The 23787-nt window shown below is 36.5% G+C and overlaps 1 protein-coding gene and 1 long non-coding RNA gene across 2 annotated transcripts; one reads left to right on the forward strand and one right to left on the reverse strand.

Annotated features, from left to right (window-relative positions):
* Nucleotides 1–1777: 1777 nt before the first annotated feature.
* Nucleotides 1778–2920, forward strand: LOC146929350 (uncharacterized). Its single transcript, XR_015005997.1, has 2 exons — nucleotides 1778–2272; nucleotides 2359–2920. It is a non-coding gene; the product is annotated as an uncharacterized LOC146929350 (long non-coding RNA).
* Nucleotides 2864–10675, reverse strand: LOC146929351 (Lycopene beta/epsilon cyclase protein). Its single transcript, XM_085701326.1, is given in 18 exon segments — nucleotides 2864–3411; nucleotides 3548–3639; nucleotides 4075–4161; nucleotides 4286–4321; nucleotides 4591–4704; nucleotides 4789–4856; nucleotides 5074–5158; nucleotides 5246–5279; nucleotides 5691–5758; nucleotides 7599–7730; nucleotides 7807–7953; nucleotides 8615–8698; nucleotides 8989–9094; nucleotides 9371–9435; nucleotides 9630–9737; nucleotides 9828–10015; nucleotides 10277–10394; nucleotides 10497–10675. Coding segments are annotated over 18 exon segments (1758 nt in total). The 5' UTR covers nucleotides 10626–10675; the 3' UTR covers nucleotides 2864–3314.
* Between the last annotated feature and the right edge of the window lie 13112 nt (nucleotides 10676–23787).

Raw genomic sequence — 23787 nt, forward strand, 5'->3', positions numbered from 1 at the left:
CAATGAGAATGAAGAAACTTTTTCTCAACAGGTGGAAGGAAATTATGTGCTTTGGAAAGATGATCATGTCCACAAATCACAAGGGGGAGAAAATCCAACAAATTCTATCAATCAAAATGAGGAGTTTTCTAAAGTGGAAATTCCATGTGATGAATTCTATAGAGTTATTTTTGACCCCGGAGGTAATCAATCTACAAATTCGAGGTCGAATTCTCTTGAAGAGGGGGAGTATGATGAGAACCTAATATTCTCATCTTATACAAGAGATAATTTAATAATGGAATAAAATTAACCAAATTAATTTTGGTTCCAAGTGTTATTTTCGTAGGCAATTATATAGCTGTCTTGTTTTTCTCATATCTAGAGTTCTGAATGTCCGATTGAGGTGATCTTTAATGCGTTGGAAAGCTTAGAATATTCTCTACATTTCGTCTGTTGGACTCAAGAGCAAATTCGGAATATTTCTTGGTGTAAAATGAGCATGAATTGGATGACGTGATTTTGATGAATGGGCTGATGTAAGAGAAGAAACAACACATTAAAGAAGCACAATGGAGGTTAGATGGAGCTGAATTATGAAAGTGTAACGTCTCTAAACTATTCAGCAATGATGATTAAAGAAGCAAATGAATGTATAACATCTCCATGCATTGATGCAGCCACCCTCACCTTAAAGTCATTTTGTAACCTTTTGTTTGCATTAATCAGCCACCAAAACATTATTGTAATTAGTGGCTGCATTTCCTTTCATTTTCTAAGAGTTTTAGAGTCAAAATCATCATGTAATAAGTTCATATAAATAGAGCACGAAAATGATATGTAAAGATAGAGAATTTTGATAAAAAAAGTCACTTTATGTGAATTTGGAAGCTTTGCTTCTTTTTGGTTCTGGATTGAACCATGCATTGATCATATCAAGAATCCTTTCTTGTGGTGATCCTCAATCCCATAGACTTATCACTTTCTTGGATTAGAAAGTGTGGCGTCCCTTTCTTTCCATTCCATTTCTCCATTTTATCCACAAAATCTGTTTTGGTCAAAATTCTGCCATTTATCCATTTTAGCCCAAATTTCCATTTTTTTCATTCTGTTTTATTATCATATTTTATCCAAAATTCACAAAAATACAAAACTAAAATTACAACCCCTTTTTGTCCTTTATCACATTTGGTTTGAACTTATGTAAATAAATAAGCTTTTATTTTAATTTATAAATTCTCATTAGCGAAAATTGTATCTTCATAAACTGTTTTGTCATAAACTACCTTAAAAATTTATAAATAATACATAAAAACTTATTTATTTGCATAAGATGTTTTATATAAGCTCTAAAATAAGCTAATCCAGACGGGCCCTTAGTGCAACTTGGTTCTGCTTCTTCCCTTTTCCTCTTTGTTTTTCTTCTCACCACTACAAATGTTTCTTCTTTAAACACCATTTCAACAAATCCATTATTTTTCATAATCTTCTTCATAAAACAAAACCGTGAAACCAAAAAAATCTTCTTCGCCTTCACGAAACACTCCATATCTAGGGTTGGATGGATGAGAGACAACAGTGGCGGAAAGTGCTCCGGTACGGTGGCGATGAGTCTTCGCAGTTGAACGAAAGGTGTTTGCACGCATGTTAGCACTCCAACGCTCTGTGTAGAAAGTGTTGTGAAAAGTGAATCATACCTTGATGGTTAAACAAAGTCACCCTTATATAGGCACTCGTGAAGATAACTATCTCCGAGTTTTGCGGCGTGTGATTAGGGAGCGGTTAGAGGACACATGTAGGGTGATCCTCACGCGAAGGCATGCTTTGATGCGGTGCACTAAAGTTGGCGTGTTCCTTTAGGCGCGCCCACACTTGTATCTGCCAGGCCCCCCATGATTATCAGATAGATCGTTCGGATTCAGAAAGTCCTGATTCGGATGCCTACTCAGAAATCTGAATATTTTGTGGATTGGCGGGCGCAAAATCATGGCCCTGCTTGTGGCAGCGGCTTCTCAGGCGCGTCATCTTCTCCTGGTGAAGCTGCGCATGTTCCCCTTTTTCCCATTCTTGGAGTCAGGAGCATCTCCTGCTGAATATACTTATAGCTCGGACGCCGACCTTACCCCTTCTAAGCTACAGTTGAGGTATGACTTAGAGCAATTCGTGCGTTCGTTTGAGCTGCAGCAGGACTAGGATCTGGATGATCCATCCAAGCTAATTAAGAAAGTCCGATTTGTGGAGACTAGGATGGTGATTAGAGGGAAGGATGCCGCCCATCGAAGGAGGATTTTTGGTGAGTAGTAGCGATGCTTGTTCATTGCTTATTTTGATGTTATCTTATGTCGGCTGTCGTTTGACTTTTACTTTGTTTTTGTGCAGATTCAATGGTTCTGTTGAGTACGCTGGAGGCCATGAAGGAGGAGATGAACACTCCTGCTGTTCCTGTGGCGGAGGAGGAACAACCTTGTGGTGATGACGGAGTCGTCCCTCCGGAGATTTTGAATGCCCTTGCCGCAAAGGCGGCTGATTCTGCAAAGGCGTTAGAGTCTGTCCCGGTTGTTATGGGAGAGGGCGACTCTAAAAATTGTACATTCCAATAACAACCTTGGAGGACAAATTCCATCATTACTGATATATTTGACTCTTCTTTCTTTTTTCGATTTATCATATAATAATTTAATAGGTCTGATTCCAACTAAAACAACTGAACAATGAAAATTAATTTTTTTAGGTATGTCTTGTCACATGTTAAATGGAACAATTCCACGTTGGTGTTTTTCTATTTGTTTGTTGTAAATGTTGTATCTAAATACAAACAGGTTAGAGGGTCAAGTAGTGAATTACCAACATGTTCTTTGCAATACTGAATGATATTTTGGACCTCTTGATAAAATGAGATGGTGAAATACATGACCATGCTGAAATGAATCAGTATTTGATATAGGACTTGTTCATTATTACATGTCTGCTTGTACATCTTCATTGGTGAAAAGGGAGGTTATTACATTTCTACATCTACATCAAATGTAATATTATTGGCTCTGGTGAGTGAAAAAAATGCAAAGAACAAAACTCTTGTATCGTTCTCACGGCTAGAATCCATGTTAACTTGCTCCAATTGTAGAACTCAGGAATAATCGATTCTTAAATATAAGAACTCACTTAAGAATACTGTTGGAGATGCTGTGAGACTGATAAAAGAATCTGTTATAAAACTGTTATAATTTTTAGAAAATGGTAAAAATGAAAACTCATCGAAACCAACACATGTTGGTACACAAGTGACAATGAGTTTGGTTCTAAACATGAACCACGTGTATAAGTATAGTTCCTAATTATAGCTTGTAATCAAGACCAGCTCCATATTTCCATGCCTCAAGATGTCTTTTCCACTGGAAACTCGTCTTCGATGGAAGTGTATTTAAAAATGGCCTTGCAATTAATGGAACGTGTGAGAGCAAATGATAGATAATAATATTATTGCTGATTTTATATGCATTCTTGTAAATAGAATATACAGAATAATAAAATGGTTCAGAAAGGACCTTGCAAATGAAAAGACTATTACCTCACAGCAGGATCAGCAAAGGTCGCGAGAAAGGTGTAGTAGCCAAGCATCAGAAAATGTCTGGACCAATCAAGTAGTACGGGAATACCAACCTGAAACAAGATCAACTTCTAAATCTTCTATATTGAAAAGGTTGATTCACTAATTAATTATATTGAATATTTTATCATAGGAGGTAAGAGGGGCAAGAATCGATGGACAAACTGAAAAATTCTAAAATTTTGGCCACAAGATTCATTTGAACAACGGCGAAGCATAATTATGCAAGCAATTTTTATCACTAATATTAAAGCTGATATTGCTTGCTCAACAAGAAAAGGCCTTAAGGTCATGGTTGACTGATACACACACACAGACATCTAATCATAATTCGCCATCTTACAACAATTTAAACAAACTACAAAAAAGTAATAGTCTAAAGCGGGAAGATGGTGAATACATTTGGATGTTTATGAGAAATCTGTTTACGATGTCAGCGCGCATAGATGTTAAACTAAAATAATATAATAGTGAAACACATGAATCACCTGTTTGAATATGGATGGGAGTATTTGAGGCCGTGTTAACATAACCAGGCCTAGTGTCTTCGAAAGTGCCCCAAACTGTACAACATCCTGTAATAAATAAATATTTCTTAGGACTGTCATTATTCCCAGGTTAAAATTGGATAGAGTTTAAATTTTAATCCTAATTAAAGAAGTCATAAAGGAAGATTAATGAAGGGTCTAAGATATCCACCTGCAGAAATGGTCGTAGCACTGGATCTCCAAGCCTCTGCAAATGTACAATCAGTGTTGTCAATTGAAGATTGCAGAAAATAGAGGTTTGTTTAATTTCCACAACACAAAAGTGCTATAGTGCCACTATTTGACAGTATTTTGTACTATACTGTATCGTGGAACAAAAGAGATTTATTCAAACTCCATTACGCTATAGTATTGAGGAATAGCACTGCCAATTAATAACATTGTGCGAAATATGATATATAAGCAATCATTACAATGAGATAAAAATAATCTCAAATGATGAGTGAAATGAACCACCTGCATACAACTAAAGTTGGCATAAAGAAGTTCATTGATAAAATCTTCGGGAACATCGGACTGTTGTTTTGCTGACATTGCTCTTTGGAACAACCATGAAGCACTCAAATTGGGCTGCATTAGACAAAAATGTTGGTGATTGGCTTCATGTAAATTTGATGAATTAGTCAAACCTTTTAAAAATTAGCAGAAAAGTACCATGTATGGATTCAGAAGAGACAGGTTGTATGAGTCAAGATAATCACCATCGATTGCTTCGTGTATTCCTTCATTAAATTAAATTGAAGAAGGAATTATATTATATCAGGGCTATTTCTGTTGCATCTTCCTTTCATCAGTTTGATATTAGTTATTCTTCTGATAATTTTCCAAAACTTTTTCGGCCATAAACTAAAAAAAAAACTAAATGATCTATATTTTGACAATCACCGATTTTAAAAACAAGTGAACCATGTCCAGCAACAATGCAACAGAAAGGCGTACCAGCTGACAGTCTCCCAAGATGCCTGGTCAAGCTCCCAAAACCACCAAATGATACAGGTGATTGAATACCGCTGGCATCACCAAACTACAAAATAAAGCGTCATTGCTTTAATATTATAGATCTTCAATGACTTAGTTTCACAAAGGTTCAGGAGTGCAAAACGTAATATACCTGCAAAACTCTACTAAAAGCAGCTGGTAGCGGGCTGTGAGGTGCTCCATATCAACAAACAGTGCCGTATCATAAAAAAAAAAATGGTAATAACATTGTATTAAGAAGATATGAAATAAATATTTAGGAAATTGAAGATGTTAGGAAGTGAAATAAAGCATATCATGTTATCTAGTTTCAACTAACTTCATAGCTTCAGATAAGTTACCATACTGAGAATAGATAGAAAGAGAGAAAAGTTTATATCTGAATGATGTGTTTTAAAAAGTATTAAAAACTTCAAATGTTCCTATTGAATGAAACAATTGGATCATGGGCCAATAAAGAGAAACAAGAACTTTGAGTAAAAGAAAATCAATTATATATGCATGATTTGTGACATTGAATGGAAACTATAGTAGAACTTAATTCATTTGTAAGCATATGGTCTCATGCATATTAGTACCTCTCACGATATGTGGGAAAGATGCCATAAATAACTCTCAGTATCTCTAGATTGTCAAGTGGAACACCCTATCATATAAAAATTGCAAATGCAGACCATCAAGCAGAGAGCAGCAGAACTGAACACGGGAGAATTAAAGAACACATCAGGCCAACTCTAGATGTTTGGCATAGACTTGAAGAAAATAAATATTTGAAGAATGTAAGGTACTAACTTTATGGATTGGCTTTCGTCAACAACAAAATAAAATTTTATGGTTTATTAGCATAATCAATGCAGTATAGAAAACTGGTAGCGTAATGGTAGATGCAACATCAATTATGTGACATAAGTCAACATATAAGTAGCGTAATGGTAGATGCAACATCAACAGCTGTGGTTGAAATTCTAGTTTGGTTTTGAGGAACAACAAATTGAAAAGAAATGGATACCTGATATTTGATGTAGTAATTTTTCCTACACGTCATATAACTATGTACACGTGAGTATATATAGGATCGTTTCCACAGGGAGTTACGTTTAATCATAAGCATTTACACAATCGTTCACATTAAGGGTTTGGATATAATTTGTTTGTTTGTAACACTATATCCATATTTGACACTAAAGTAAAAACGAGAGGGGATCGAACTATTTCGCTTGCGGTATAAGATAACGAGCAAGCATAACAGCAGCAATCTCTCGATCGATTAACAGACTCTAGCTTTATAACCAATATTATTACAATCATTTCTACAATATCCTTCGTGTCCAAAGCGACATCGTTATTTCTAGGTTATCGTTTAAACATTCGTGTCCAAATTCCTTAAACGATAACAAAGTCGATCGGATAACTTAATCGACCGTGTCCAGCCTGGTTAAGCATCCGAAAGCATAAAAATCTTGATTAAAAGTAATTATCAAAGGTTTACAAACTTGTCAAGAGTGATATAACATAAGATAGATTGTTATTCTAGTTCTAGATTCAAGAGTTTGTGTCCAAATCATCTTGAATCTCTTTGAAAGCATTAAAAGCAAGAATAACAACAATATTGAATCATATAGCTAGAACCATATATATTAAAAGATCAAAAGATTACATAATAGCTTGATTGTTACCTCAATACTACAAAGAAGGTTAGTTACATATAGACATGTAAACTAATGCAAGGAATGAAGGAAAGATGAAGATTCCATGCCAAGATCCTTGATGTCTCAATGAATCTAGGGTTGAATCTACTCCTTAATCACTTGCTTTGTGTTTCTCTCTATGAAATAGCTCTAACCTCTCTCTAGAAATGTATAAAATGTTTCAATGGAATAGTGAATAATCCTAGAGAGAGGGAAAACTTGTATTTAAATGGGCTGAAAACGTGCAATCTCGCTTAAGCGAGCTGCATCTCGCGCAAGCGAGATGCCTAAATATCTAACAAAAACCAATGAAGTCTTGCCACGTAGCCCTGCTCCTTGATGAAGTTGTATCTCGCGTAAGCGAGTGGGACCTCGCGTAAGCGAAGTTGCTTGAAACTTAAACCGCCTTAGAATCCTGCTTGAGCGACATGGAAGCGAGATAGAAAGCGAGATGCTCATCTGTTCCCTGGAGAAATCTCGCGTAAGCGAGATGATCTCGCGTAAGCGAGATTCTAAAATTCACAAGCGACCCTGGAAGCGAGATGCAAGCGAAGGTTGAGCTTCTCCCTGGAGGAATCTCGCTTAAGCGAGATGACCTCGCGTAAGCGAGATCTGCTTGGTTCACACAACTTGAGTTTTGGTCCTTGCTTGTCATTTCCTGCATAAATTGGGTAGAATTAGGCATATAAAGCATAAATGGTATAATTACAACAATTGGTTGCTTTTCCGTAGATAACTTGCATAACAAGTCACTAAAAATGTCTCTTTTAACACATGAAATATATTACTTTTGAGCACTTATCAATATTCTGGCATCAGATTCCAGTATTCTTCCAACAATTCTTCCAATTTTGGCGATCCTGGTTGAGGTTCTACATAAGTGAACATATAAGTAGTACGGTCAAGAGGACCTGATCCTGCTGGAAATGCCTGTGAAGATTTCAGTAAAATTCTGTAAAATTAAAATTGAGGATATTATAGTTCAATTGATGTCGTAAAATGTTACCTCCCAAAAATATTGTGCTTTTGAATCTCCAACTCTCTTTACTGTTGAGCTGCTGAATATGACATCACTATTGGAGTTATTTTCAAAGCCACGCGCGCAGGTTCCAACAACAAGGCAAACACCATCAGGCTTCCTCCCACGTCTTATCTGTAAAATCATAGAATATGACACTGAAAGAGGGTTGAGAAAGGTTTGAATATTCATTAATCTTTCATTAAATGCTGGACAACATACATATGCAAGTGTAATAGAAGACCTATCTGATGTTTGTGACAAAGCCAAATCATATGCGATGTCCCATATGAGCACTCTCAACAACAACAACCAAGCCTTATCTCACTAAGTGGGGTTGGCTACATGGATTAAATGACGCCATAGTATTCTATCATATATCATATTTCTATCCAACTCATTAATCTCTATATCTTTCCGAGTAGTTTCTCTAATAGTTTTCTAGGTCTTCCTCTACATCTAGTGATTTGACTACCCTCCACGTGATCTACTGTTTTCTCTCTACATACCCAAACCCTGCATATGTTAGCCTTGCTATGCATAGTCTGTCCCAATTCCGGATAATAGGAGAGCGTTGTGTTTGGCAGTTAATAACAAATGTAAAACATTGTCAAATTTCTATGACATCGATCAAATACAATGAGAGCACTCATAAAGAAAAAAAACGAGGAAATATAAATGGAAACCTATTCCTATATTGCATGGCATGAAACATGTAAAAACACCCATGTAACTATAACATGATGAAAATTATAGACTATCTGCTTGAAAGAAACATGTAAGAAGAATCCCTGACCTGTTTTACAACAGGGGAAAAGTTCCCCATGGCATCAATTATAAGACGAGATGACAAGATTTTGTCCCCGGAAAGTTTCAGAACCTGAAAATGAAATAATGCATGTACTCATTTTTTTTTCAATCAAAAGAGATTTTAAATATTATCATTTTTCTTTCACATAAATCAATTGGTAATTTAAAATTTCTATTTCAATGCTAAGTTCATGTACTCTATCTTTGCATGATTCACCATGCAACTTTATGCAATCGTTTTGCAGCTGATCCTCATTTAGATATAATTATCTTCCAATTACGATAATTCACAATAGTATGATTATTGAAATAACACAAGATTTCACTTATTACTAGTTCTACAGGTTAAGGTAAACTCACAGCAGCATCCTCGTATACATTTATGAAGGAGACACTGTAACCCTCAAAAAAGACTCCACCGAGGGAGATAAAACGTTTCTTTACAATCTCTATAAGCCTAACAGGCCTGCAGTGGCAGAGAAAAAAAAAATTACAATAGGCAAGATCTGAATCTTCAACGGGATACTGAGTTGAATACTTAAATTAGTGGGAACTGCAAGCATATAGTAAAAATAAAATGCATGTTTCCGAGAGTAAGCCCAGACAGACATTCAAAAATGAAGTCATTAACAAAATAAAAACATAGATAAAAAGTACTAGATTATAACTGAAATAGAAGAAACACAATAATTCTAATACTTCACAGGTATATATTGAATTAGTTTATGGGAAGGAAACTGACGAAACACCGAGATTAAGAATGTCATTGACCCAGATATCTCCTTTGCTTTCAAATCCACATCTATTCTGCATTGTTCATGAAATGACATAAACAAAGATAGTTTAAAATAATTTCGAAATACAAAAGGAGAAGAGTAAATAGCATAAATCCTTAAGAGGTAAGAAAATGGCATGAAGCTATGGAAGTATATTTGAAGTGTGTTTAGGCATGTAAACTAAGTATATTCAAAATGAAATTAATGCATTAGTTCAGTTATTACAGGATTAAATTTTGCTGCTGTGACTCTTTCAATGTCATCTTCTTCCAAGATTCCAACTTCTACAAGTTCCAAAAGCTCCTTTCTTGATATGTTCCATTCTTGTTCTCTCTAATGATCAAAACAGCAAAAAAGCCACTCAAAAACTAATTGGATCGCTAAAAAAATTTGATTGACTGTTTTCAATGCAGCTAAAATTACCCCTTTCAACACATTCCTTTCCACAATTGCCACTCGAAGACCCCTTGCGCACAAGGCGGTGGCAATGAAAATTCCAAGAGTTCCTCCACACACTAACACATCATATGAACCTTCTATTTTATCAGCAATATCAGATGAGGTAAACAAGCTTGGTATTGTAGAGACAATTTGTTGAGGTTCCTGCACAACTGCAATATATACATATTATTACAAAAGAAGATTACCAATTTACCATACATATAAGGTTGTCTCATTTCCTAACACCGACATTTCAAATTGAAGGTGTGTCTGGTGTCCGATGCCAGCACATATGGTTACATTCAATTAAATCATTGTCTTGTATTGTTATCATTGTCGACGTGTGAGTATCAGTGTGGTGTCCGGTGTCGGTGTCTGTGTCAGACTGTCAGTGTTTCGTAGAGAATAAAGAATCATTGAATGACACAAACCTTCTTGAGGTGAACAAATGTTTGACCATAGCTGGTCTAATCTTTTCAAAGCTTCATATGAGTATGCTCCTCCAGCTCCACCAACTTCACCACTCACAGAAACACTCTCCATTATCCTCTAATAAAAACAAAAAACAAAACACCTTAAGATACAAAGAAAAACAAAGTTGCATTATAACATAACACATATTAGTATGTTGAAGAGGTAGTAGCTTAGTACCTGGGTTTTGGAGGGAACAGCTTGTGGTATGAACCTGAATGCTTTTCTGCTGCATTTCTTCTGTGGGAATTGAGACTTCACCAAAAGCTGTGATATTCCATTGATGGGTTGAAGCTGAAGTAACGACATAACAAGAGAGAAGTTATCACCCCTTTTTTTTTTCTTTCCTTTTCTTGTCTGATTAATGTATCAATGAAATAATCATTAAAGACACAAATTTGCGCACCACAAGTGAACACGTTTAACCACAAAAACTGTCTTGGTCGTTTCCTTGAATAGAAAAAAATGGCAAAATTACAATAATAGTCTTTTAACTTAATTTTAACTAACGTTTTGGTCCTTTAACTTTTTTTTTATTTGATCCTCTATATTTTAAAATGTTAACATTATTCACCTAAATTTAAAACTTTAGCTCATTTTCAACAAATAGATGATAGAATATTTTTTTTGTAATTTTGGTTGCTACAACTATTTTTACTATAATTTTTTATTAAGTTTAGTATTATTTAAATATTGGATAAATTTTTTTTAGCCCCACTGATATTTTATGTCCAGATTCCTCCCTGGTCCCCGGGACACCGGTCAAGAAAGTAAAAAATATAATTTTTTAATGAAAACAAAACTTTTTTGACTTTTTCCTTAAAAAAAAAAAAAAAACTTTTTTGACTTTTAAAATGAACATACCCATTTTTTACCACTTTCCATTCCAATGCAAAAATTTTACATTAGTTTTGTTAACTGATGGCCCACGGGCATAGTTAACATTTCCCATTATAACTTGAAAATTGCTTTTTTGACAAAGAATACTTCCAATTGACACGTGTAAATGACCTTAATGCCCCTGGCGGTAGTTAACTACAGCTGGGGAACACGCCGGTAGTTAACTACCGCTGAGTGCCAGCGGTTGTTAACTACCGCCGAGTTCTGCATCTTAAGAACGCAGAAACCTCCATTTTCTGGTTACAGTGTTGATTGCTAAACTTCTCAATTATAACCAAAAATCACCCAAACTTCAATTTGCTCGAAAATCAACCAAATTTCGTCAATTAATTCACAAGTAAGTTATATTCTTCATATTTACAAGCAATGTAGTTTGTTTAGGGTTTTATTTTACATATTTTGGAGCAAAATGTTAGTTTCACATTAGATTAGAAAATTGAAAATTAAGCATGATTTTGATGTTTTAAAGTATTGTTTCTGCTGTATTTGTTGTTTAGAAACAATGTAGGTACAATGTAGCCCTTTAGATGTTCAAATCACACTAATTATGCTCCTAATTTAGAATGCACATAAGATGTTTGATAAAATGCATAAGTGAGGAAATCTTGCTTTTTTTGTGTAATTTGTTTTCAAATATGTTCAATTTTATAAAGTATATATGTTATAATTATTATAAGCTTGGATTTTTAAATTTTTTGGCAAGTTTGAAGCATGACATATTGTGGTATGTTATATAAAGTTTGATGAATGTGTTATATTAAATTTTATGAATGCCTAAGTTTATGTTACATGTTACTTGCTATGTTCAATGCCTTAAAAGTTTTAAATACATTGTATGAATGCCTATGTTCGCCTATGTTCAATGCCTTAAGTAAATGCTTAGATACATTGTATTCTTAACTACATTGTCAACTTATTTATGTTTTTTAAAATTTGTTTTGTACAGATATGGCTAGGGATACGGATGAGCAGCAACGAGTTATTAGAGAGGATAGGATGCGGAGAGGTAAAGAGGCGAGTACCGCTAGTGCTCGGAGAGAAAAGAGGGCTGAAGACCCGTATGTCCCTAAGACTCGGAGGCACAGGGACCCGACGATACATGGAGAGGGCTCACAGTCACAGGCACTTGTGGATTACTCCTCCCAGGTGGTTGATCCGACACCAGCGCATGATTATGCGGATGAGGGTTTTGCTGGATATGATCGGATGGAGGAGGAGAGAATGTTTTATCAGCCGCCGCAGGACGAGGCAGAGGATGAGGGGGTGCCACAGGATGTTATGGAGGATTATCTTGAGGCAGATAATGTTATTCCTGAGCCTGAGCATGAGACTCAGCGACGACGTCGTCGTCTTCCGTTGATACCGCCGTATCCAGCTGGAGAGGCTCCCATTCCTGGAGGACCTGAGACCACGACACTATTGTCCGACTACGCGAGGCGCTTGGCGAACCCTCTTTGGGTGAACCATAATAATGTAAGTGTTTAAATTGTTTAAAATTCTCTAAAGTGATTATTTAATATATAATGTAGCGTAAGTGATTTAGTTATTAAATATTATGTAGCGTAAGTAATTTATTTATTTAAAATAATGTAGCGTAAGTGATTTATTTATTAAATATAATGTAGCGTTAGTGATTTATTTATTAAATATAATGTAGCGTAAGTGATTTATTTACTTAAAATAATGTAGCGTAAGTGATTTAGTTATTAAATATAATGTAGCGTAAGTGATTTAGTTATTAAATATAATGTAGCGTAAGTGATTTAGTTATTTAAAATAATGTAGAGTAAGTGATTTATTTATTTAAAATAATGTAGCGTAAGTGATTTAGTTATTAAATATAATGTAGCGTAAGTGATTTATTTATTAAATATAATGTAGCATAAGTGATTTATTTATTTAAAATAATGTAGCGTAAGTGATTTAGTTATTAAATATAATGTAGCGTAAGTGATTTAGTTATTTAAAATAATGTAGCGTAAGTGATTTATTTATTTAAAATAATGTAGCGTAAGAGATTTAGTTATTAAATATAATGTAGCGTAAGTGATTTAGTTATTTAAATTAATGTAGCGTAAGTGATTTAGTTATTAAATATTATGTAGCGTAATTAATTTATTTATTTAAAATAGTGACAATGTCTTAATTAATTTGAATTTCAGATGCGGCATGATGATGTGGGTTACAAAAGCATAAATGCAGGGAAAAGGTTGAAATAGCTTGATAAGCCGGAGCCGGGTTTGAGGTGGTTTTGGGAGCATTTGGAGGGGTCTGGCCTCCATGGTTTGATACACACTGGGTTTTCCACTGCGACCCACGCAGTGATACGTGCTCTCTGCGAGAGGTGGCACACGGAGACTAGTAGTTTTCATCTACCTGTGGGGGAGATGACGATTACTTTAGACGATGTGCATAATCTCCTGCACATTCCTATTTACGGCCGCATGCTGGACCACGACGAGTCGATGGATCGGGACCGATCGATTGATTTTATGACCAGGTTGCTGGGCATGTCAGATGCTGATGCCAGAGCTCAGGTTAGGGATGAGTCTGCTGGTCATATCAGTTATCCCGCACTGAAGCGGGTTTATGAGGAGCACCTGACAGAGGCTAGACGGCTTGAGGATGCACGGACGAGGGAGGAGCTGCAGGAGAGAGCCAGGAGGAGGGCGTGGTGTGTGAGGAGTTTCCTTCTATATCTCGTCGGTTGTGCGCTGTTCACTAACAAAACGAACAGACACATCGATTTGATATATCTTGATTGCATGGTGGACTTGGGGGCGATTGGGAAGTGGTCATGGGGAGGGATGGCCTTAGCCTACCTCTACGATTATCTGGATGACTATGTTATCTTGAATAACAGAATGATGGCTGGCTCTACGACTCTTTTTATGGTAATAATTTAATATTTATCTTAATTTCTTTATGAATTTATTTTATAAATTTTATTATCATGTTAGATTTATTTATAATGTTTTAGATTTATTGAATATTTAACTCGAATAATTATTTTTGTGTGTATTATTTATTTTGTTGCAGGGATGGATTTTGGAGCATTTGCCAGGTCCTTACCCAAGGAAACGTAATCCGGAGTGGGATCCGCGGAGTCCATGTGCTGGGAGATGGCTCACTAGCAGAGGGCATACAGATGTGCACCATTACCTCTTAGCCCTGGATCTCTTGGAGGTGGATGACGTCAGGTTTTCTACCTATGGTGATCACAGAGACGTGCACCCATTTAATATCTTGTGCACTTACTCGGGATGGCTCATGTGCGGGAAGGAGAGGGTGTACCGTCATTTGCTTGAGCGGGTGAAGAGGCAGTTCTCCTTTGTGCAGGACATTCCCAGACATCTGTCAGATGTCCCTCTGGTGCCTACACAGATGCTGACCACTGTGTTGATGGACGCTCGGCCATGGCTTGTACCTGCTTTGGGAGATGGGTGTCAGACACCATGGCAGCATGTTCCTGGCTACATGGCTTGGTATGCAGAGTCTCTCACCCTCGCATTCTCCCACCTTATGAGGGATCCCCTCCCAGGTCGGCGAACGTGGAGCAGCTCATTGAGGAGGAGCATGCCAGGGAGATGCCTGACACACTGACGATCGTCCGGGATGTGGCGCACATAGCCCGAGATATTGTGGCCAGGCATGGCGAGATGACCAAAGAGGAGGTTGTCCAGGAGGTCATGCGGATAGCTAGTGCTACTGAGCCTGCCCTTACTTATCAGATTTCCAGGCGGCGCAGGGGGCAACAGAGGCAGGGTAGGCAGGGCTGATTAGTATTAGGATTTTTTTATGTATTTTTTGACTATGATGATCATGATGTATTATTATGACATGTTCCATACATTTTCCTATTTCTATGACATATACGTACGTTCGTTTTATATTATTTCTTGCGTTTTAATTTTACCATGTTCCTGTTAAATATTGGATGAATATGTTTAAGTATTATTAGATGAAAATTTTAGAAGAATTTTCAATTGGTTATTTGATAAAATTTTTAGATGAAAATGAAAGTTAAATTTGGTTAGGAAAGACACTGGAAGATGAAAATGAGCTTCTGGAAATTGTAAGCACGTAGCGGCAGTTAACAACCGCTACCTTCAGCTTCAGCGGTCGTTAACAACCGCTGGTTCCAGCGGCAGTTAATAGCTGGCGGGTTACCCAACGGTAGTTAACTACCGTTGGGGGTAATTTGGTCATTTACTTGTGTCAAAAGGAAGTATTCTACGTCAGAAAAGCAATTTTCTTATAACTTTATTAAAAGTTGATTTGGTGAATTGGCTGAAGTCAAAATACAAGCCATTATATTTTTATCCTTTGAGATCTCTCGACCGTGACTATGTGTTTTCTTGAATTGCGGTGAATCTATGTCACAAAAATGTCATGTTTATGGAAATTGAGAAGGAAGTGTGTTTGTTTTTTTTATGACATATTTGAATTTCATAACATCTTACAGATTTGTGATATTTAACAAGTGAATCACTTTTGAGTATAAAAGTTAACATGCATGGCAAGCTTGTTCACAACATCAACCTTCACTTGTTTTTTTTGTCAACAATGGTTTAGGGGGTTTCCGAAAGCAACTAGCTCTTCTATACAAGGATGGAGATAGAGAAATCCTTGGAAGAATTATAAAATGTGAAAGTGGAAAGAAAAGTTTCACCTGACAAACTAGCTCAGTATGGAAGACGAAAAATTGTTACATCCTGCTACTCAGAATGCAAGGCAGAAAATGCACTCTTCAAGTGAGTGTAAACTACCTAAGAAAAGAAGAAGAAGAAAATTTGAGAGAGAAGCAATATTCTTATCATTCATCATAAGCGATTGGTTCACAAGTATAACATTATAAAGCTATTACATCATAACAAACTTGCAGAAATCATGAAGGAAATAACAGAATCAAAATAACATATATAATTGCATATATCTTCTACTTCTTTTCACCCAATACTCATTAATAACATCTATATTCTTCTATCTATGCTGGATTTTTGGATATGTATTTGTCTAGTATTGGAATCTCATCTTTAGCCCGTGTTACTCATGGGATGCTCTGGATTCGGTATTGGGCTTGGGGAGATCAGGGTTGTATCACTCCCCCTGCTACCGAAATCATCTTGTCCTCAAGGTGAAAGTAAGGAAAATTCACTTTAAAGGAAGTGAGATCCCCCTAAGAGGCCTCCTTGACTAAAGAACCTTTCCACTAGGGAGTGGGACGAACTTGATTCAACATTGTCTGGTCCTTGAAGATTGCAACAGTTGTTCAAATGGTTGATTGTTGAAGTTGTCAAGGGGCAAGGATCATGAGGTGGTAGAGAGCCTGTGTCATGGAAAGGTTTAAGGACAGAAACATGGGAAACGGAATGAATACAACTCTCTGGAGGTAACTGTAATTTGCAACCACGTTAATTCTTTCCAGAATTAGGTAAAGACCACAATATTTCTTGGACAACTTGTGGTACCTTTGACACACCGTAATTTGATGATACAGTCAAATACGAACAAGAACCAAATCACCAACAACAAAAGTGAGCTCATAACGGTGAGCGTTGGGAGGTTGAGTCATACGATGTTGAGCATCAAATAAATTTTCTTTCAAAACTCGTAATAATTTAGTATGAGTTTGAAGAGCATAATCTTGAAAATCGGATAAATGTGGAACCCATGGTATACACCAGAATGTTATGTTAACCACCTCTGATAGCCCATCAGTTTGAGGATGGTAAGCGATGCTCATATACTATTTCATGCCACTTGATTCAAAATGTTTGCGCCAAAAAAAAAACTCGTAAAAATTGGATCCCAATCTGTCATAATGGAGAGAGGAAATCCTTTGCGTCGGACAACCATGGATACAAATAATTCAGCCAATTTGGAAGCTGTAAAGTTTACTGGATGTGCCCCAAAATGAGCCGATTTTGATAAAAGATTAACCACCACAAAGATGATGGAAGAACCATGAGTTGGTGGAAGACTGGTAATATCAAGTACATAATGATATTACCCCAAACTGCATCTGGAATAGGTTGTGGTTGCAGCAGGCCTGCCGAAACCTAAGTTGAATATGTATTTTGTTGACACATAGACCTGAGGCCACAAATTATTCGGCAGCTTGCAAATCCCTTTGTAAAAAAACTACTTGAAAGTGATAAAAACATAAGAAGGGGGATTGAATTCTGTTGCCTTTTCTTAAAACATAAAAAGGTTCAGAGTCTAAAACAGAGTTGAGTGCAGCGAAATGAAGTCACACACACACACACACATAGAGAGAGAGAGAGAGATAGAGAGAGAGAGAGATGAGACAAAGCAATTATTCTGGTTCCTCCTACAAACCGAGGGTAGTCCAGTCCCCTTGCATTTTCAAGGGATTTTCACTATAATCTCACATATTAGAAATTGCTTAAGCACACAAGCAAGAGGCTTCCTTTTCTCAATCACACAAGAAAAAGACTTCTACAATCTAACTTAATCAAATAAAAAATTGTTGAATTTTACATTTGATATACAATTAGAGGTGTAATACAATAAAGTTCAAATGGATTTTGAGACTTAGGAAATTCTAAGATATGAAGGTTTGTATAAATTTCTCAAAGTGTTTTTGTGTTATTTAATTTTGACAAAGTAAGGACACTTATAAAATTCAGAGGCCCTGCCCTAGATGTAGTGCTGTATTTGACAAAAAGGAAACTAAAAGCCTTGAAAGTTTTATCCCAAAACCAAATAAAAGGGGAAAATGGTCTGGTGATCATAGACCTAAGTTTTCCATTACCAAGAGCTATATTCCTTTTATCAATAACTCTTCAACCACTAATTATGTCAACAAAGGTGAAGGAAAAGCTTTTGTTCCTTATGCACCCAACCAGAAATGGGTTCAGTCGACCCAAGAATGTGCGATATGGAAAGAACAATGTGGTGAAAAGAAGCACCAGTAATGTTGATAACAACACAAATGGTACCACCTTTGAGTCGAAGAAGTATGCTTATAGCAACAACTACAAAGGAAAGAATCCCATGACAAGGACTCAATGGAGAAGGTACCAGAGGTCTAAAAAAGGTATTGCTGCAAGCCTTGAAGATGAAAATGTTGACCCAAAAGGTAATCAAAGAATGGTCGAATCAGGAAGAAGACCAGCGAAAGAAAGGTTGCTCTTCCTCTAGTCAAAGAGGACCCTGATGAAGATGATGAATTAGGTTCAGAATTTATGGATTCAGAACCATTTTGAATTCATATGCAATGTGGTTTCCATTTTACCAGTCGAATATGATATGGTGTCTGAAGTTGATGATTCAGAGGGAGAGTTCGATCCCAAGGACATGGAGGAATACAAACCCATGTGCTACTTTGTAACAAATGATTGCTCTGAAGGTAATCGAAAAGCCATATTTGAACAACCTGATGATTCGATGAAGAATCATCTTAAACCTTTGTTCATCCAAGCCAAAGTTGATGAGATTAGTATCAATAAAGTGTTGGTTGACGGTGGTGCTGCTGTCAATCTGATGCCTCGATCCTTACTTAAAACAATCGGCAAGACCGGCAAAGATTTGGAGCCTCATAACGTAATTCTGTTGAATTATGAAGGAAAGGATGGTCATTCCCTTGGTGCTCTCCAAGTGAGCCTAATAGTGGGACCTGTGGTTAGACCAACTTTATTCGTGGTGGTTCCATCGAAAGCTAACTTCAACTTGTTGTTAGGAAGAGACTGCATTCATGGGATAGGCGTTGTTCCCTCATCCATGCACCAAAGAATCTAGATTTGGAGAGATGATGGTACAGTCGAAAACATTGTGGCTGACCAAAGCTATTTTCTTGCTGAAGTGAATCAGATTACAAGAAAGACTTTCGACAAGAATCAAGCAAATATTGCTCCATGTTTATCTGTGAAATCTGATGGCACTAATCAAGCAGATGCAAGTTCTGTAAGACTCCATCCAACTCATGGTTTCATGTGGGAAATAAAGACTCTCGACACATAACCTAATATGGAAGATCTGAATTCCCTAGTCATAGGGAATGATGAAGATGGTCATCACATCTAAGCAAGATGCTTAGAACAGAATCACGATTGTTTAGCCGGAGTGTGAGATAAAGAAGGCCTTAGTGGCTAGTATTTAGCAAAAGATGGTTAAGAAGCCATTAGCAAAGATACTATCAAAATGGTTAGATTGAAACATAAGCAAATGATGGTCAATTGACCATTAATTTTGATTATATCTATGATAAGGAATTCGTATGATTCCTGAATTAAGAATCAAATGGTGAAATTTGGCATTAGTTGCCTTAAGATTCAAAGTTTTGGGTAGAAGCCAAAAGAGGTGGTTGAAACCACAATAGGCGTAACTCTTGTCTAGTATCCTTTTTTGACAGGCTTGACAATAGAAAAATTTGGGGGCAAGGAGTTATGTTTATTGAAGTTTTTACTTACAAATTTTGGTTTATTTGCAAATGTCTCTTTATTTCAAATCATTCTTATCTTGAGAAATTGAAACTCTTTACCATTTACAATTTGTCGAAGGAATACATTTCTTGGATTATAGGTCGAAATAAAGGCACAATAAAGGAAATGAATATGAAGAGTTCAATCAACAACAAATGACGCCTTAAGGTCATAAATAAACGTATAAGTGATTTCAGGTGAAAAGACGTGGCCCACTAAAAGCCTAAAACGATCAAAGGGAAATAAACTGAAAAGATCATGTTTGGAATGTTGGAACAAAATGTGTTTAACAATAAACCTTTGAGAGTTTTGATGATAACAAGGTATTAAAAATTGTCAATTGGATAAGCTAATATTTGTTCAAGTGTACAGGACCATAGACAAAAATTTGACATCTTAAATAGGTTCTGGATGAAAAAAAAGAGAGCTAAGGAATCAACAAAAAGGAAGCTTAAAGCATCTGAAGAGAAGTGCTCATGAAGACAAAGTGCTACTGAAGTGATGACGTCATCAGAAGCAAGTTCACCAGAAGCAACTCATCAGAAGCAAGTTCATCACCAGAAGCTGAAGTTCATCAGGAGATGTAAGACTTAAAGCTTCAAGGGCTGTTCAATGGATTTAAACTCGTCTAAGCATTGCAGAAGACTGGAAGTGTAAAGCAACGATAATTTTGAAAGGATTTGAAGGCATTGGATGCTTTATCTTCAAAGAGCGTTGACATAGTACAATTGTACAAAGTGTACAACCACTACCTCCAATACTCTGTTTTTGTCTCTGCTACAAGACAAGAAAAACAGCTCTGCCTGCAACGTTGTTCCTTCACAATGGGAATGGATTTGAAATTGATCCTTCATAGGACAATAGCCATATCAGGTAAAAGATCATTGGTGATTGATCAAAGATTTAAACGACTCTTTTTTTTATGTGCTGGTAATTCACAACGTCTCTTTCACACCACTATATAAAGGAGTGAAGACTTAGAGATTGGCAAGGACTCAAAAACAATTTACAAGTGCCAAAACTCTGCTGAAATTGTTCTACATTCAAAAGTTCACTTAGAATTTCTGTTTCAAAGTTCATATCTTAGAAATTCTAGAGTCTTAAGAGTCTGTATCTGATTTGTATTGTGAACACCACTGATTGTATATCTAGTTTTCAACCTCAAACAATTTTCTTTGTAATTCTGTTTGATTAGAAGTCTCTTGCAGTTGTGCTTGAGCAATAGAAGTCTCTTGATTGTGTTCAGGAGCATAGGAAGTCTCTTGCAGTTGTGCTTGAGCAGTTTGAAGTCTCTTCCTAGTTGTAGCAGTGAACAGTTATAATCAGATATTACATTATAGTGAACTCTCCTTCGAAGTGCGAGGGGGACTTGACTACTTTCGGTTTGTGGAAGGAACCTGTATAATTGCTTTGTGTCTTTCTTCTTTCTCTCTCTGTTTTTATCCGCTGCAAGTTAGTCTTGAACATCACTTCAGAAGCAAAACTTTATTTGTTTATGATCAGTGTTTTCAGCTTAGGAGAAAACGATGAAAAAGCTAACACAATTCAACCCCCCTTTCTTGTGTTTTTCTCACCTTCAATTGGTATCAGAGCATTGGTCTGTTGTCTTAACACTTAACAGTGTAACAGAAAAAGATCTGAGAAAAACATGTCTGGTGATTCCTCCAATGCTGGACCTGCGCACAACAATGTTGTTCCATTTGATTATGGTGACAATAAGAAATCTAACTTTGGAAAGATTCGTAAGTTCAATGGAGATCCTGAAGAATTTTCTTGGTGGAAAACCAACTTCTACAGCTATGTCATGGGTTTAGATGAAGAACTATGGGACATACTTGAAGATGGTGTTGGTGACTTGGTCCTTGATGAAGAAGGAGCTGCTGTTGACAGAAAGAAACATACTCCTGCTCTGAAGAAACTTTACAAGAAGCATCATATTATCAGAGGAGCACTTGTCACTGCTATACATAAAGCAGAGTATATGAAGATGAGTGACAAATCCACTACTAAGGCAATGTTTGCTTCTCTTTGTTCTAACTATGAAGGCAGCAAGAAGGTCAAAGAAGCAAAAGCGCTTATGCTTGTTCATCAGTATGAGTTGTTCAAGATGAAGGATGATGAAACTATTGAGGAAATGTACTCAAGGTTTCAAACCCTAGTCTCTGGACTACAAATACTGAAGAAGAGCTATGTTGCTTCTGACCATGTGAGCAAGATACTAAGAACCTTGCCTGCTAGATGGAGACCTAAGGTTATTGCTATTGAGGAAGCTAAAGATTTAAACACTTTAAGTGTTGAAGATCTTGTCAACTCTCTCAAAGTTCATGATATAAGTCTTAATGAACATGAGCCTGCTAAGAAGAGTAAATTTATTGCTCTACCATCTAAAGGGAAGTCATCAAAAGCTCTTAAAGTTATTGAATCTAAAGATGAGTCACCTGATGGAGACTCTGATGAAGATCCTACTGAGAAGATGACTTTGCTTTCCAACAAGCTTGAGTATCTGGCAAGGAAGAACATGAAGTTTCTTAGTAAGAGAGGTGGCTACAAGAGCTCCAAGAAAGAAGACCAGAAAGGATGCTTCAACTGTAAGAAGCCTGGACATTTCATTGTTGATTGCCCTGATCTTCAGAAGGAAAAATCAAAGGATAAGTCAAAGAAATCAAGTTTCAACACAAGGAAATTCAGAAAGCAGATTAAGAAGAGTTTAATGGCAACCTGGGAAGATTTAGACAGTGAATCTGGGTCTGAAAAGGAAGAAAATGAAGAAGATGCTAAAGTAGCTATGGGGTTAGTGGCTACTGAGACTTCAGAAGCAGATCCTGACTCAAACTCTGAAGATGAAAATGAGGTATATTCTAAAATTCCCAGAGAAGAACTTACTGAGTCTCTTAAAGAACTTCTTACACATTTTGAACTAAGAACCAATGAGTTGAAAGATTTAAAAGAAAAATATGTTGTGTTAATGAAACAACAAGAATCAGCTCTATTGGATCAGAAAGCTTCTAAAGAAGGACTTAGACGCTTTGACTTCATTTGTAAAACTTATGAAGAGAAGCTCAAGTATCTTTGTCAGAGGCTACAAGAAAAGTGTAATGGAAAGTCTTTAAGCAAACATGAAATTGCTCTTGAGGATTTTATCATATCTGGTATTGACAGAAGCAAATGACAAAGGGATTGGATTTTCAGGAGGGAAACCTAATGAAATCAGTCTCAAAGCATGTTGTGAATGCATCAAGGAAGGATTGAAAACCTTCTTTGACCTGAAGGTGCTAAATTTGAAACTGTAGTTCAGTCAGAACCTGAAGCTTCCAGCTCTAAGGCTAAGATTACTTCAAAGCCAAATAACTCTAAGCCAAAGGCAATGATAAACTTTGATTCTAAGGCTTCAAAGATAAGGATTCTAAAGAGATTAGAACCTGTTCCTCAGAGTCTATTGAAAACTGAATCTGAGGTCTTGAAGTCTAAGGTTCTGAAGAACAAAACAGTTGTTGCTCTTGGGGTATCAAAATCAAAGGATGTTAAACCTAAGGTAATGATTAACCAGAAGCAACCAAACTTACAGCACAAGGTACAAGAAAAGAAGAGTAAAACTTCTAGTACTAACCTGAAAGGACCCATAAAACAATGGGTACCTAAATCTGAATTTGTCAATGCAACAAATATGTCTAAGAGCAAAGGAAAAGCAAAAATCATGGTACCTAGACAGCGGTTGCTCAAGGCATATGACAGGAGAGAAGTCTATGTTCCTCACCCTCACAATGAAAGAATGAGGAAGTGTGAAGTTTGGAGGCAACCAGTCTGGCAAGATCATTGGTACATGAACTATTGGTAACTCCTCTATCTCAATTAATAATGTGTGGTTGGTAGATGGTCTTGAATATAACCTTTTGAGTATCAGTCAGTTTTGTGACAATGGTTATGATGTGATGTTTGAAAAGACCAACTGCACAGTAATCAACAAAAGTAATAAGTCCATAGTATTCAAGGGAAAGAGGATGGAGAATGTCTATAAAATTAATTTCTCTGGACTGGTTGACTAGAAGGTAATTTGTCTTCTGTCAGTGAATGATAAGAAATGGATGTGGCACAGAAGGTTGGGACATGCTAACTGGAGATTATTC

This window comes from Medicago sativa, chromosome 4, assembly GCF_051527215.1.
Source record: "Medicago sativa cultivar Bolivia chromosome 4, Bolivia_mono, whole genome shotgun sequence".
NCBI lineage: Eukaryota > Viridiplantae > Streptophyta > Magnoliopsida > Fabales > Fabaceae > Medicago > Medicago sativa.